The sequence below is a fragment of the Scylla paramamosain genome, chromosome 3 (assembly GCF_035594125.1).
Source record: "Scylla paramamosain isolate STU-SP2022 chromosome 3, ASM3559412v1, whole genome shotgun sequence".
NCBI classification, from domain to species: Eukaryota; Metazoa; Arthropoda; class Malacostraca; order Decapoda; family Portunidae; genus Scylla; species Scylla paramamosain.
Window position 1 is genome coordinate 6,062,656 of NC_087153.1, and position 15,773 is coordinate 6,078,428.

Here is a 15,773-nt window from a genome sequence, read left to right on the forward strand (position 1 = left end):
TTTAAGGACTTAATTTTATACCGATAATTTTGGTTAGATTTTATTTCACGTCTAACGATGACACCAAGAAAAAAGGTTCGCGCAAGATTCAGTCGAGTGTCACCAGCGATCTATAAGAAAGTATCGTCGGCATAGACCATCAAACGTGAGGAGATACGTTTGCAAAAAAATCAAAATAAAATAAAATAAATGAATAAATAAATAAATTGAATTAAATTAAATAAATGTAACAGGAAATGTAAAAAATAAATAACTATAGAATAAAGTGAAACGTAAATATAAATAGCGAATAAAAATAAAGGGAAAAAATCAACAAAACATAATGTAAAAGTATATAAAAACAAATAAAATAAAAATAGGAGTTTACTGCCCTCAGGGACATCAAATCTGACATATACTAAAATATCCATCATTGACAGAGCAGACGAAAAAAGTGGAAGAAGGAAAAAAAGTGCGCCAATTTATCGTGCATTCAGTGAAGCTTCTTGATGCACCATGGTAAAAAAGTACATCACAGTTACCTTTTTTATTTTTTTTCTAAACCCAAACTGAAGAGACGTATACCAATTGACCTTTCAAACTTTGCGTGTTGTCTTTCGGCGAGGTGGTGGCTGAAGATCTTAAGGAATTTGTGCAATGTTCACAATATACTAATAAGCAATGTCCTTTTTTTTTTTTTTTTTTTTGGTGGGAGGCGTTGAAATAATGATAATAATAATAAATAAATAATAATAATAATAATAATAATAATAATAATAACAACAACAACAACAGTAACACCAATTACCATCATATAACATTCGCTAAAGTGACGCTCCATGAAACAAAATAAAACAAAAAATGGAATAGCTGGACACTTGTAATAAAAATGAATTTCTTTATTTCCTTTGTTATATTTATTTATGGAGGTGTTCCGATATTCCTCCCCTCGTAGAGTTTTAGTCATATTGGGGGAGGAAACAGGAAAAAAGGGGCACTTTTTCACCGTAAAGGGGTAACGGAGTCAACTTTGACATCAGGGGGAAGGAGAGAACAGGCGTGACAATGGGAAAGTTTAGAACGTGGAAGCGAGGCAGTGGCCGTGACGGGATGAGAGAGAGAGAGAGAGAGAGAGAGAGAGAGAGAGAGAGAGAGAGAGAGAGAGAGAGAGAGAGAGAGAGAGAGAGAGAGAGAGAGAGAGAGACCCATAAGAAAATTAAGGTAAAAAAAAATGTGTACAGTTGTGGAGTACCTTCAGATAGATTCATGAAAATACAAATAAAAAATCAGAGAGAGAGAGAGAGAGAGAGAGAGAGAGAGAGAGATTTTTTAATGGGCAGAAAAATATGTGAGCTCTCAGAAAGTGACACTTTCTAAAAACTCGCACATCAAGAACTACAGGTGGAAACAAAGTGAAACTGGTACAATTTAAAAGCTAAAATTTTTCTTCTGTTAATTTTGGCAACCATCGGCAATGCTATGCTAGGTCTCGTTTGGCAAGAAATGGACTATCGTTTGGATGTGTCGTGTAATTCTCGCCGCGCACATTGAACATCTGTGAAAAAATAGATAAATAAATAAATAAATAAATAAGTAAATAATAAAAAAAAAATTATTTATTGCAATTTTGAGCTTTTTTTTTTAAGAATAGAAACTTGAAAATAATAGCTTTTAGGGAATATAAATTGTGTTTTCACATCCTCCATAGTTATTAAGATATAAAGTGTCGTAATGCAACAGCTACTTTTGGAACACCTGTATTAAGTAAATACTTTTTCACTCTACTTTTAAATGTATTAAAATTACAATAACTTTTTTTGTGTCGTCAGGTAATGTGTTCCAAACTTTAGAGAATACACAGTGTATTGAAAACTTATGAAGTGTTGTTCTTGCTTGTGGATTATAAAATTACGATTATTTCCTCTGGTATCTGAGTATTGTGATGGGTACTGAGTACTATGGTGGAACACTTACTAGTCATTATTGGGATTATTAGCATTAACATCTTTATATACGGATAACGTTATGAAATATTTTATTAAATACTAAAATTTGACCTTTTAAACAACAGATCTATAGATTCATATTTTCCTTTGAATGTTATGGTTCTTAGTATTTTCTTTTGAGCTACAAAAGCTTCTGTTACAACAATAGGCCAAGTACATCCCCGAATAGACATTCAGTAAATAATGTATAGATAACATAATAAGCCACACAGGGCTTCAGTTGAGAGGGTGTATCTAATTCTGTATAAAAGTTTAAGCAGTTTAAGCTTTCATCTACGGTAACACCTAAACATTTTGTAGAGGTAACACGATATAGCTCACAAACTCTATAGAAAATTTATCCTAGATTATTTACAACAGAGCGACTTTGAAGCAGTATGTAATTTTTTTTTTCTTTATATGTTTACTGCTAATTTATTTGCGGTTGAATATGTTATGCAATTCATGGTTTAATTTAATTAATTAATTTGATTTAATTTAATTTAATTATTCTATTTATCATTAATGTATACCAAAAATAATATAGGACCTAATATGGAACCTTGTGGCACTCCCCTAACAATAGTTTTTAAGTTTGATAGATTATTGTTGAAGAATACAGTCTATTTCCTATCTGACAGGTGGTTAGCTAACAGTGTTAGTGGTGTTCCTCTAATATTTTCAAGCTTATCTAATAATATGTTATGATCATTAGAATCGAAGGTTTTTAATAAATCAAGAAATTCTCCTACTACATGGTTTTTGCTCTCCATATTCTTGTATATTTCACTAGTAAATTGTAGTATTGCTGTTTCTGTTGATTTGTTTTTGTGGAATCTAAATTGATCATTTGATTGCAAATTAAAAGACACTAAAAATCCAGTTAGTCTCTTTGTAAATGTTTTTTTTTTTTTCAGATATTTTCCTGAGTGAGGGTAAAACAGAAAATTATCTATAATTATTTTTATCTATATCACCAGATTTAAAGATTGGTATTACTTTTGCAATTTTGAGTTCTTTTTTTTTTTTTCTTTTTTCCTCTCTCAGGAAAATAGCCTTGTCTGAAACACAAGTTGATTATGTGAGTAAGTGGGACACTGGTTTATTGTGCTGTATGTTTGAGCATTTCGAGAGAGAGAGAGAGAGAGAGAGAGAGAGAGAGAGAGAGAGAGAGAGAGAGAGAGAGAGAGAGAGAGAGAGAGAGAGAGAGAGAGAGAGAGAGTGGTCCTCAAATATATTAGTAACGCGATGACTAAAATAGGCTCAGTAATCAGATTGATGGTGCCAACCCAACTGAAAGAAGATTAGGTAAATAAGATAAGTTTATACACGATACACCTGTAGCTTTACTGGCTTCTTGCAGCCTTCCATTATGTTCTTATGTCCTTACTGGAGACAGGTGTATCAAAATGGAAAGTGCTGTGTTGAGTGGTGCTTCTTGAACTTATAATAGTTTATGGAATACTGTTACTACTCGGTTTATTTTTATGTACGTTCGCTATTTATCCTTTAGAGGTGTAGCATAAGTTAGGAAATTGCCTTTGTTTCATATAAAATACTGAAGACTAGAATATTTTCTTTCTTTCTATGCGATAATTAAAAAAATGATAATAATGATACATAAATCAGGCGTTTTTAAGCAATATTGTAAGAATATTCTATATAGTTTGTGGTGGGAATATTATGTGAGATGGAAAAAAATATAAAGTCCAGACACCAGGGGTGAATAAAGACTTTTATATAAGATTCTGAAACTTTTCCCAAAAAATAATTCCTTCCGTGATTAATTTCCCCAGTGTAATCTAATACATCATAATATGTCATCGATGGAAATTATTGTGAGAAATCTCATGGGTAGGATGTTGGAGAAAATCGAGTTTTGATACACGACAGTGATAACGACAGAAATGAATAAGAGAAAATATTAAAGATTAATAATTACAGAAGCAGCCGCGTAACTGTGTCTGCAACACCACGATTGTCTACCGTGGAAAACTATGGGAAGATGAAAGGATGTGTTTTGTTTTGTTTTCCATAAGGAAAACCCTATGACAAAAATACAGGCAAAAAAAAAAAAAAAGCCGCCAATTGTCTCCGTGATGGGCGATAATTGCACAAAGCTCACTTCAGGAGGTAAGAGTTGGCGGTGGAACATATTTTTTACGAAAACCAAAGTAGATGACAGATGACCGCTGACCGTTGCTTTGGAATATATGTAGTCTAAGTTGACTCAGAAAAGTCAGTAATGTAGAAAATCAAAGATGTAGGACGATGCTGTGAATGACTAGAAAAGTAAAGTCAACCTTTTAAAACAATGTTCTTCAAAGTACAGTCCTCGACCCTGTAATCGGTCACATGATCGCCCTTACGCGTCATCGTTTCTCGTAAATAGGTAGGGAAAAAAAAATTAAGCTCACCATTATGCATATTGTATTGTGCATTGACCATTTCTGTACTTCAAGCCGACACAGCACTCACATTCCATCTTTGCTTGAGTGGAAGCGAGTAAAAACTGTTCTCTGTATTCTATGTTGAAAGATAGATTGATAGATAGATAGATAGATAGATAGATAGATAGATATTGACTACAAATTCATGAGCAAATAAGGGAAAAAGTGTATGGCAAACATTATTGTTGTTAAATTACGCTATATGTGAACAAAAAATCCATGATCCGGCAATAAATAACAGCCAGCCTTAGTTATGATCAAGTATCTTTAGACTACGTGAAAACTCTGAATACAAAGTAACAATATTAAATTAGAAGCATTTATTTTATTTCCTTGAAAAAGTAAGCCTTAAAATCTCAAAAAATATTCATAAAACAATTAAAAGCACGAACTTCCTGATAAATAAAAATTCCACTTTCAAACATTTAAAAAGTGCAAGAAATATTTAATAATCATAAGCGCAGTTCATGAAATCAAACCATTTCGCAATAGATATCTTTTTAAGAGTACTGATTTAAAGAATCCGTGTCTTGTAAGCATACTTAAATGAGGAAGGAACGAGTATGTTGATAGCCACAGACAGAAGAGTTTGATTAGACAAGGTTTCATTGCGGAAAACGGACTTCCTAGATCTCTAAACCTTCCGAAATTCAAGGCCTTTAAGGACCAAAAAGACGAGACATGGAAATGTGTTATTGAGAGGCAGGAAGAAGTACACTTAAGGCACATTGTAGATCGCAAGGAAGAGGCCAGAATCTCGTCGTGGATACGGAGTAAGGAATAAAGAAATTAGAGGAAGGAAACGTTACTTAGAAAAGAGGGAAAAAATAAACAATGACACCTACAAAAGTTTATCGACTTTTATGTAATTTTATGTAATTTTATATGGCAGCGTACAATGCCATAGTGGTCACAACGTTTGGGAAAGGACAAAGTTGTAGCATCTTGTGTTACTTTAATCCTTTGATACACGTGCTGAATATCATGGATACTTTTTCTGCGAGCGTCGCGTGGCCGGAGGTCACCCACTTGCTTCCGTCAACGTGTTTTTGTTGCGGACGCTTCAGAGACCACCGGGGAGGAAAGGACGGCGTGAGGCTCTACAGGTGCAACTAGAAAAATAATAATAAAATCACACCATACGCAAGTCTTAGAAAAGCAAAATTACAAACCGACCGTTCTAACCTTTGAGAAACCTCTGAAAAAAAAAAAAAAAAAAAAAAGGAAAAAAGAAAAGAAAAAGAAAAATCTGCAGTTCGACCATTTAACTCTTAAGGAATAAAGCCTCTAGATGCTGTAAACGCTAGACATAAAGCTGAGACAGTAAAGTGACGGGTGACGCCAAGTTGGAAGAATGGAAAATTCAAGCTTAAACACAGGTTAGTTACAAAAGCCACAAAGCACTATGAGATGCACGAATACAGGATGACTCTGAAGTGGGGATTACGTTATTGATAGATAACACAAAAGGATGATTACAAATATTAAAACCCTACCTCACGATTAATGCCTTCCATGTATAATTGTAATTCAATAATGCGTATAACAGTGATGCCGCTAATGTTGATGAATCCGCCGATAATTATATAACTTGATGATAATGAAGAAGAAAAGGAGGAGGAGGAAGAGGAAGAAAAGGAGGAAGAGAGGAGGAGTAGGAAGAGGAGGAGGAGGAGGAGGAGGAAGAAGAGGAGGAGGAAGAGGAGGATGGTTTCGTTAATAGCGATAACCTTGATGAAGAGTTGGTATGTAGTGAACACCATTATATCATTACTGATCATTATTAGGACGAAGGTAACTACAAAAACTTGTGTAAAAAAACAATCTCATTAAAAATGATGATGATAATGATGATGATGATGATGATGATGATGATGATGATGAAGACGGTTATCATAAAAGCAATGCACGTGAATTGAATAGGGTTCGATAAAAAGAATAACTAATGACGCAGAAATTTCAGACATTACGGATACTTCAATAAGTGATCATGCACGAAGATGTTTGTTGAAGCCTCCGCAGAGATGAAAACTAACAGAAATACCGAATCGGGGAACGACCAATTTGACTTTATTAAGCCTCACGGGTACCAGGAGACATTCGCAGCGTATGTTTTTTTTTTTTTTTTTTTTTTTTTTTTTTCTAACGGAGACGAAGGTCCCACTCCACTTTGATTTTTTAAGAGAGCAAGAGAAGAAATACGCTAATTATAGGCTGGTTGCCTTCATGAGTGTCGGTCAAACACAGGATAACGAACTCCATTGCAATTGGATCTCGTAATCATGAACTAGCGGCAAAGATAAAGACGCAGGGTACCTTACTACGTCTATCAGTTTATATGTATATACGTGATGCGGGGAAGAAGTGACAATTTAATTTACTAGATCAGTTGTTCCCAACCTTTCTAAGTTCATGCACCCTTTCAGGAGCTCTTGAGAAATTCATATTCCCTCAAGCCTAGAACAATTAATAAAGAAATAAAATAAGATAAAATAAAAAAAGAAATATAATATTTCACGTTTTCTCTAAGTTCAAGACTGAAAATATATGAATAAAAGTATTAGGTATCTATTTTAACACAAAAAAAAATAGCTATTTGGTCGTACATAACTGTTATATTGGTGCCAAATGTACTGTACAATAAAACAAAATTCCAGATCTCAAACCCGTGACGCGCGAGTGAGTGTGATATAATACATAACTTTGCAATAATTTAATCTCATTTTAAATCAATTTCTTGCGTGACACACAATTTTCTTTATGAAACTTCTTCTCGTACTGTGCACTTTCATACAAACTAGCCGTGTCATGTAACTCACCATGCACCACATTATTGCCATGTACCCTTTGAAAAAATCCATTCACCCAGGGGTGCACCAGGCACACAGATTGATCACCACTGAACTAAATCATCTGTATCTGTTGTTGGAGTAAGTGAAGGAAGTAGTAGTAGTAATAGTAGTAGTAGTAGTAGTAGTAGTAGTAGTAGTAGTAGTAGTAGTAGTTTTTTTTTCTTTTCTTTTTTTCTTTTTTTTTTTTTTTTTTTTTTTGTCATCGTCGTCGTTGCTGTCGATGGTGGTGATGCTGTTCATGTTATTGAATTAGTAGCTGTACAAGTTGTTTTGTTTTCTTGTTGCTGTTGCTGGTGGTGGTGCTGGTGGTGGTGTTTTTGCTGTCGCTGTAATGACAGTAGCACGTAGTAGTAGTAGTAATAGTAGTAGTATTAGTGGTGGTGGTGGTGATGGTGGTGGTAACAGTGATGCTAGTCCCAATACCTTCATTATCAGAGCTATACCGGCGATTCCAAGAATAATCGCTCAAGTTCAGTGACAATCAAAGTTAGTGCCCAAGACGGGAGCAAAAAATAAATAAATAAATAAATAAAAATAAATAAAAAATACATAACAAAAAAAAATGGATAAAGAAAAATAGCAACGTGGCCAGGGCAACAAGTGACAAACGTGCTCATGTTTTGGGCAGCAGATGGTAAACTCTTCAGATGGAAGTGATACAAGAAATGCCACTAAAAATTAATTTCGGTCTACACTACTTTTTAACATGAATTCTCTTCAACACGACTTTTAAAATATCAAATTTAATTGAATTTACACTCAAGCATAATTCAGCCCAACCGCCGTTAGGTGGCACAGCAGGTTTTTTTCTTCTTTTATACTTCTAGTGTTATATATATATATATATATATATATATATATATATATATATATATATATATATATATATATATATATATATATATATATATATATATATATATATATATATATATATATAAAGTTAGGATTAATAAACAAGGATAAACTGTAGGAATTAGTATTACTCACTTATCTTATAAGTATATTCAAGTGCATTTCAACAGGTCAGATCCACGAATCCCCTTTTTTTACATTTTTACACGATTTTTATTTACACAATTCCCTGTATTATCATGTAAAAAGGATAATTCTATGTACTGTCATACTGAAACCCGTGTAAAAAAAGGTCGTCGATTTTCTATGGTGTAATGACACTCAGTATGGTGTAATGACACACTCAGTATGGTGTAATGACACACTCGATTTTCTATGGTGTAATGACACACTCAGTATTTCACTAGAGAGCGTCCTCGCCTGCCACTGTACAGGCATAGGTTAGAGTCCCACTCAGATTGCTTAGCATGTTTCATCCACAGTGTACAGCTATTGTCCTCCTTGAGCAGAGGGTTGTGGTGTGTGTTAGGTCTCCGTCTTACACATACATACATCATTATACCCTCTTAAGCTCTTTCCGGGAAAGTAACAGCTTTTAGCTACTACAGACAGAACAAGTGTCACTTACATTATTTCTGCTCCACACCTGGAATTCTTACTAGTTAATGTTACAAATATACGTAGAACTATTAGTTACATTATTTTTATTAATTCTGGTTATTTTCTGATGATGTCTCAACTCCAACTCATCTTTTCTTTACGCCTTTAGTGTATGTACGAGTACACTAGACACAACATCGGGGCATGCAGTTCAGGCAGTGGCCGGGGCGGCTCCTGACTCTACAATACACACACTCAATCTGCCATCCGACTGTCTGCCCCACACGGAGTTGTCTTCCTCTCTATACACCTCATTATGTTCTACCACAATCACAAGACCTCACATCGGCCTGTAATTAGTCAATAAACGCACAAGAAATGTGAGCATTATTTTACAACCTTACACATCTGGTCCACGTGTGATTATAGCCATGGTGAATTACACATTGCCGAATGCTACAATGCTGCGCTAGATCAGGCTTTTTAGGTGACAAGAGATTACCAGTATTTTTCTCACCATGAACCAGGTTGACAATACATGTCTAATCACGTCACGTCGCAAGAAGCATTGAGAAAACTGAGAGTGATGTATTGTTTTTTTCGTTGTCATTATCTTGCAGACCTTATGAGGAAAGGCTGAGAATTTTCCTTCATTTTCCTTGTAAATATAGACAAGGAAAGTTATGCAGTTCAAGTATAATAACAAAAAAGTATTCATTGATAGGGCAGGAGTTTCAGATTTTAAAGTGTCGTTTATTTCTCGCGATGGAATGAATGAAGTCAAGACTGGAAAAAAGGAAGCCAAGTCGTTCTCCTTAAATAGAAAAAATATATATTTCCGAGGAGAACTAGTCGAATAAAGCATGAGTACATTCGAATACTTTAATGTCAACTAAGGAGTCTAACGGCTTAGCTGATTATTATGTCACGAAGCGGTAACCTTTTGTAATTTGTTATACCAAAATGTACACTGCTGGTAATAATGAATATTGAGACAAGTAAGTTATTTTAGTCTGATCGTATTTCACGGATAAGAAAGCAAGTGGGAAATTTAGTATAATAGGCTGTACATACGCAACTTCAGAGAAACACCTTTGTCACCGATGTATCTAGGGTGTGGGATGGCACACACACACACACACACACACACACACACACACACACACACACACACACACACACACACACACACACACACACACACACACACACACACACACACACACACACACACACACAGTCTTGGGAAAAATACTTCTATATTACAGATGTCTAACGTGGAATAATATATGCATGAACACAAGCTCTAAGAAACTTTTTTTATTTTCTGTTTTGTTTTAGTAGTGTTCTGTTTAGGACGTAGAAGAGTAAGCGCACACACACAGGTACTTCTTCATCGCTGATGTCCTTGTGTTGTAGAATAGTAAGCACAAACGGACTTCGGGGAATGTTTCTTTGTCACCGATGTCGTTATAACAAAGTTGATCAGCATAAAATCCTAGGAGTTAGTAATCACCATAGATCTAGAAGTAACGGGTTCAAGCTTGATCAACGTTAGCTTTAAATGAAAGAAGAAAATTATTTTCAAATAGACCGGCAGACGACTGAAATAGACTCAGCATTCAGTTTATTAATTTAGTGTCGAGCAAGTCAATACGGACCTTTTAAAAGGTTAAATAAATTTATGGATAGAGGTGATGGATAGGTATGTTTTATAAAGGGACTGTCACGTGTATGTCTTCCGGGTTCTTACAGTTTCCTTTATGGTCGTATAAGTCGTCCGGGCATTGGACAAACGGTCTCTCGCTGACACAGTTATGCAGCCTAATGCCACAGTCCCGTCAAAGAATGTACTGCACCGTCTTTTTTATATTGGCAGAGCTGAGCCACGGGTACACTGTCAGCATCTTTAGCAGGTCACGTATAGCTGTACCGGAACCTTTACGTGTACTGTGCTTTTCCGTTACGTTGTCATTAATGCCTGTTGAGTACATTTATGTCTGCAATAAGGGTAGGTCAGAGAGAGAGAGAGAGAGAGAGAGAGAGAGAGATTGTTATTGATATTGATATTTTTAGCGACCATTTAGTTTTTCCATTATGTACGTACATAGAAAATAAATAATAATAAGGCCAGGTCTATGTAGCCGAAGCTTTAACAGGACATGAAGGTTTTCCTATGAAAGATGCATGGCAAGGGACTGTCGGGCCAATGAAACTGCAAACACTTCTACCTGCACCAATAAGCCCTCCCTCCCCCTTTTTCCCTGTGCCTCCCCTGCCCCCTTCACTGATAACCTGGCAAGTGACGCAGTGCTGATAGGCACAGCTGCTTATCTGCGCCACCTGAGCGTCTCCGTTGGCGATGACTTAACCTGTAGTTTGATTATCTGCACTGTGATGGCTGTGTGATGGAGAGTTCCTCAAGCTTCACTTTTTTTGAGATGGATATTTTGTTTTAATCAGAATAGCGTATCAGTATTTTTTACTTATTTATGCATTTATTTATCTATTTATCTATTTATTTATTTATTTGTTTATTTATTTATCTACTTTTATTCATCTTTTCCTGTTTTTTTTTTTAATGATTTGTTTACTATCTATTAAGTTTGATATTAATCTGCGAGTATTTATTTCAACGTCGCTCAATACTCTCTCTCTCTCTCTCTCTCTCTCTCTCTCTCTCTCTCTCTCTCTCTCTCTCTCTCTCTCTCTCTCTCTCTCTCTCTCTCTCTCTCTCTCGTAAAAATAATATTTCTCCTCTCATATACAGGGTGTCTCATGAATCACCATCAGTTTCTGTGATATATATATATATATATATATATATATATATATATATATATATATATATATATATATATATATATATATATATATATATATATATATATATATATATATATATATATATACATACATACATACATATATATATATATATATATATATATATATATATATATATATATATATATATATATATATATATATATATATATATATATATATATATATATATATATATATATATAATGAAATGATATCACCAAATTACATGGTGGGTTTTGAGATACCCTGTATATAAGTCAGTGGTTTGAGATGCGGAAATGAATACACTGAAAGACAAATCAATCAATCAATGAACAAGCCAGTACACACTGATCTTTGTGTGTTCCTCAGCATGTCTCCACAATAAAGTCCAACAAGACATTTGTAAGCCTTGAAGGCCTTCGTACTTAGTATTTTGAACTGGCTGACCTCGTTACCATGATAAGTCGTGTCTGCATACCTGCTGCGGATGATAAACACAGCATGACGACCATCGTGACCCAAGCGCCTGCCCGCCGCATTCCTCCAGGCACATGCAGCCGTGCCCTCCACGCCATGCTGGCTCCTACGGCCGTTACCACCTCGAGGGCGGCACATTCAGAGGCTGTTCCTCACACACCCACTCGTTCGGTTCTTACACAACAATGATTTGGTTTGTAGAATTGTTTGGATTTTTTATTTACCGTCAAAAGGGCTTTTTTTTGGGGGGGGGGGGGGCGGGAGGGGCACTAGATGGAGACTTCTTGCTTCACACCTGTTTATGTTTTGTATCTTTTTTTTTATTTATTTATTTATTTATTTTATTATTTTATTTTTCTTCCTTTTAGTGTGTCTAGCGTCAGAAGCGTCTTCCCTTCTTCAGACTTTATGATGCGGAATGGTTTAGATTTTCAGTTTATTGTCAAAAGACACAATTCTTTTTTTCTCTTGAGTGTATGCAACACCAGGAATCAGTTACACCTCGCTGCTTCACACTGGCGTCTTGGTTCGTTCCTCAGACCGCCGCCACAGTAACATTTAGACCTTCATGCCTGGGCGCCACGACTCCGCCACTGGAACGCGACGAGTTACCAAGTGGTCCCAACAGAGTGGTATATCAGATAAGGTGATGAGAGGGTTTAAGTGTTCCTTCAGTGATATGTTTTATCTCTGCGTCACCTGGCGATGCCTCAAGTGCAGAACGTGCATTTCTATTGGCCAACGCGTCCTCCCGGAAGTTCTTCATTCGTCGGGATTTTTTTTTTCTTTTTTCTTATCAGACTCACGTAACGTAGTTTTCTTAGTCTACTGATTAGCGTAATGCTGCATCATATTAATAGTAACGTATACATTTGACTCGAGTTTTTTTTTGTGAGGATTGTCATGTTTAGCGTCTCCAGTGGTGATTGTGTAGCGTGTATCGAAAATTGGATTTAATTATTTTATTTATTTATTTTTTTTTTTTTATCATACGTGAAGGAGCATTTTTCATCTCTGTTTCTCAGTAATATTTTTTGTCAGTATTGCAACTTGCAAACAATTTTTCTTTCAATATTTGTTTCATTTAGTTTTCTTTATTTTCATGTAGCGGCTTCTGCAGTAGCTGACATAGGCATTATAAAAACGTGTCATGAGAATTTTTTTTTTTTTTTTTTTTTTACAGTCAGCCGCGGCCCTGATGTGGTTCCTTGTAGACTTCATCCATACACAGCTTTAATACTAAATCCTCCAGGCTTAACTCATATGTACGCACCTCTATTTGACGGCAAGCGAATCGAAACAAAGGAAGTATGTGCAATTATGAAACATCTTTACCTGCACAATATGTAATCAGAAGTACTTTAGAGATTTCATTTCGAAAGAAAAAAAAACTGTGTTGACGCTCAGCCTTGTTTGGACACATTCTATAACTATATAGTCACATTTTTCTCACTCTTTCATTCAAGTTTTTTTTTCTTTTTTTTTTTTTTTTTTTTTTTTTTTTTTTACAGTTCGGTACATCGGTGGAAAGCTTCGTAGGCTCCCGTCTGGCATGAGCGTCGCACATACTGGTGGCACACACAACCACAATGGCATTCCTTATAGGTAAGGTAGATTCAGTCTTTTTGTTCTCCATCACCTGTACTTCGACTGCATGACAGCTTTTTTGTTTACCTGCTATCCCCACTTCTTTTCTTATGACTGCACGATGTTCCGCCAATCTTCCTGCCGCCTCCGTATCTCCTCCCTTGAATCTTGATGTCGCTTTTGCTGCGACCTGTTCCGATTAGACTCAGTAACTTTGATTCTTTTAGAACTGCAAGAATTAAAAAAAAAAAAAAAAATGTGCGTTGCCTTCCCTTTAGCTCTCTCACGTATACATCAAACTTAAAAGATATACACTTGAAAATATCATCTGGAAATCTTTGAGCAGACTATTTAAAATACACATTTCACACTGTGAGTGTTGTGTCGAGCTTTTATGTTGCACCCTCAGAATTGTGTGCTCCTAGCTTGGAGGACGGCGGCCGGATGTCCCACGGGTTAATAGTAACAAATCTACCTTACCTCATAAGATCTTTACCTCCCCTAACAAGGATCTTAAGCGATCAGTTGTGCAGCAGATGACACAAGTGAGTTTTCTGTCTATCCTTAAAAGAAAAAAAAAAAAAAAAGTAACACTCGATTTCAGTCACTCATAATTGCATCAAAACAGGGGTCGCTATCCGGCATTATACGCCCAAAGGCCTCCCCGCCCCACCAGGCCCATCCTGAGCCTTCTGCACTCCAGTGAACGTTCTTGTGTCTCCTTCGGTGTTCTGGACTCAGCAGAGAAGGCAAGCACCTTAGTAAACTCATGGAGACGCTCATGATAATAGCAGAGGCTGTTTTTTTTGCAATTTCATATTTTTTTTAAGGAGGGGGTGTTTTGAAACAGCTTTGCTTATCAAAATGAGATAAAATGACGAAAATAAGTATAGCATGATATTGTGTTAAGAAGTCACATGTTTTGATTTATAGCTCATCTTTTTTTCATACAATGTTAGGGATGCAAGCCAGCCGCAAATCTCGCTTTAGCTTAAATACAAATTAAGCGAATTACCAGCATGGGTCTTAAGGGCATGAAAACATAATGACCATTTAAGCAGCCGACAAATTATAGAATTACACAACGCTCTTGCATCACCTCTCTATATGAGGCTTGTTTCTTTGAATGGATACATTTTTGTTACTATAGGTACAGATCATTGTATTATGTACTCTGCAGCTTCTCGGCTCTCAGAGCGGCGTGACACCGCAGCAACCTCTGTGTTCAGGAGAATGAAGTACTTAGTGGCACACTGATTTTCAACCATTGTGCCGTGAAGCAAATGCAGGTCTGCCTTGGGAACTCGGGAAAGAAGGTTGGTACTCCTTCAGACAACCTGCACATGGCAAATGGAATATCTATGAATATGACAATCATGTGTCACGGCTTTATGACAGTGGAATGAACTGATCGTTAATTTACTTTACATACTTATTGTAGGGGGCATGCCACACTGCATGTAAAATAAAATAAAAAAAATAATGCATTTAAGGAAAAACAAACATTGAAGGGATCCAAAATAAAAAAGAAGAAATTTGGAATGTTTGAATTAACAAGATTGCATACTGAACAAAGATATTCTTACGTTAATTTTACAAAGCTTGTCGCTACTAAGTAAGAACAATGAAAAAGTATTTACCATCACTTGAGGTATCGTGCTTGGACTAGGTAAGAAATCTGTGTGTGTTAAGTAAGTATGAGTCAGCAGAACTGACAGGTACCGAAGAGCATGAGCTGACAGAAATCAGGAATGACAAAACACTAAAAATAAAGCATGAACCATAAACATGACTACTTTCTGGTTATCCCTTCGAAACGAACACCTCACCATTAAAATGACAGCAGTTGGAGCTCTTCTTGTCAAAGCTTCCTATCTTCAGACACTGGAGGCAGGCTTGTGAGTGCCTTTCACCACTCAACCTCGGATGAGGCACAGTATGAAACAACACTAAGGTCAAATTTCATATTGATTTTTTTTATGTGTGGAAAAAGCTTTTTTATGCTTAGTCATGTTTGTACTTAAATATCCTCAGTTTTAAATTTTCAAATACAATTCTCATGGCTAGTAACTTTATTAAAAACATTTCATTTCCCACTGATATTTCTATGCTGAAATAGGCCTTTTATTTTTAATAATTGCTCTGCTCGAATAAAATTAACATCTTTAGTTTCAAAA

General features: G+C 35.7%; 1 protein-coding gene and 1 long non-coding RNA gene across 4 annotated transcripts in view; one reads left to right on the forward strand and one right to left on the reverse strand.

Moving 5' to 3' along the window:
* The window catches only part of LOC135089535 (uncharacterized), a 71,754-nt gene extending 59,134 nt beyond the window's left edge, over positions 1 to 12,620 (reverse strand). For both annotated transcript variants that reach the window (XR_010261529.1, XM_063985189.1), the window contains exon 1: positions 12,011 to 12,620. Coding sequence is in view for 1 of the 2 variants with exons in the window: in XM_063985189.1 (XP_063841259.1) it covers positions 12,011 to 12,107 (97 nt within the window). In the remaining variant the exon portion in view is untranslated. The remainder of the gene's footprint in view (positions 1 to 12,010) is intronic.
* LOC135089592 (uncharacterized) overlaps positions 1 to 15,773 on the forward strand; it is a 48,864-nt gene that overhangs the window by 22,484 nt on the left and 10,607 nt on the right. The window contains exons 3-5 of one of the 2 annotated variants that reach the window (XR_010261557.1): positions 13,193 to 13,317; positions 13,521 to 13,614; positions 14,006 to 14,933. This is a non-coding gene — a long non-coding RNA (uncharacterized LOC135089592). Of the gene's footprint in view, positions 1 to 13,192; positions 13,318 to 13,520; positions 13,615 to 14,005; positions 14,934 to 15,773 lie in introns of those variants that run through there. The other variant, XR_010261555.1, reaches the window with a different exon arrangement.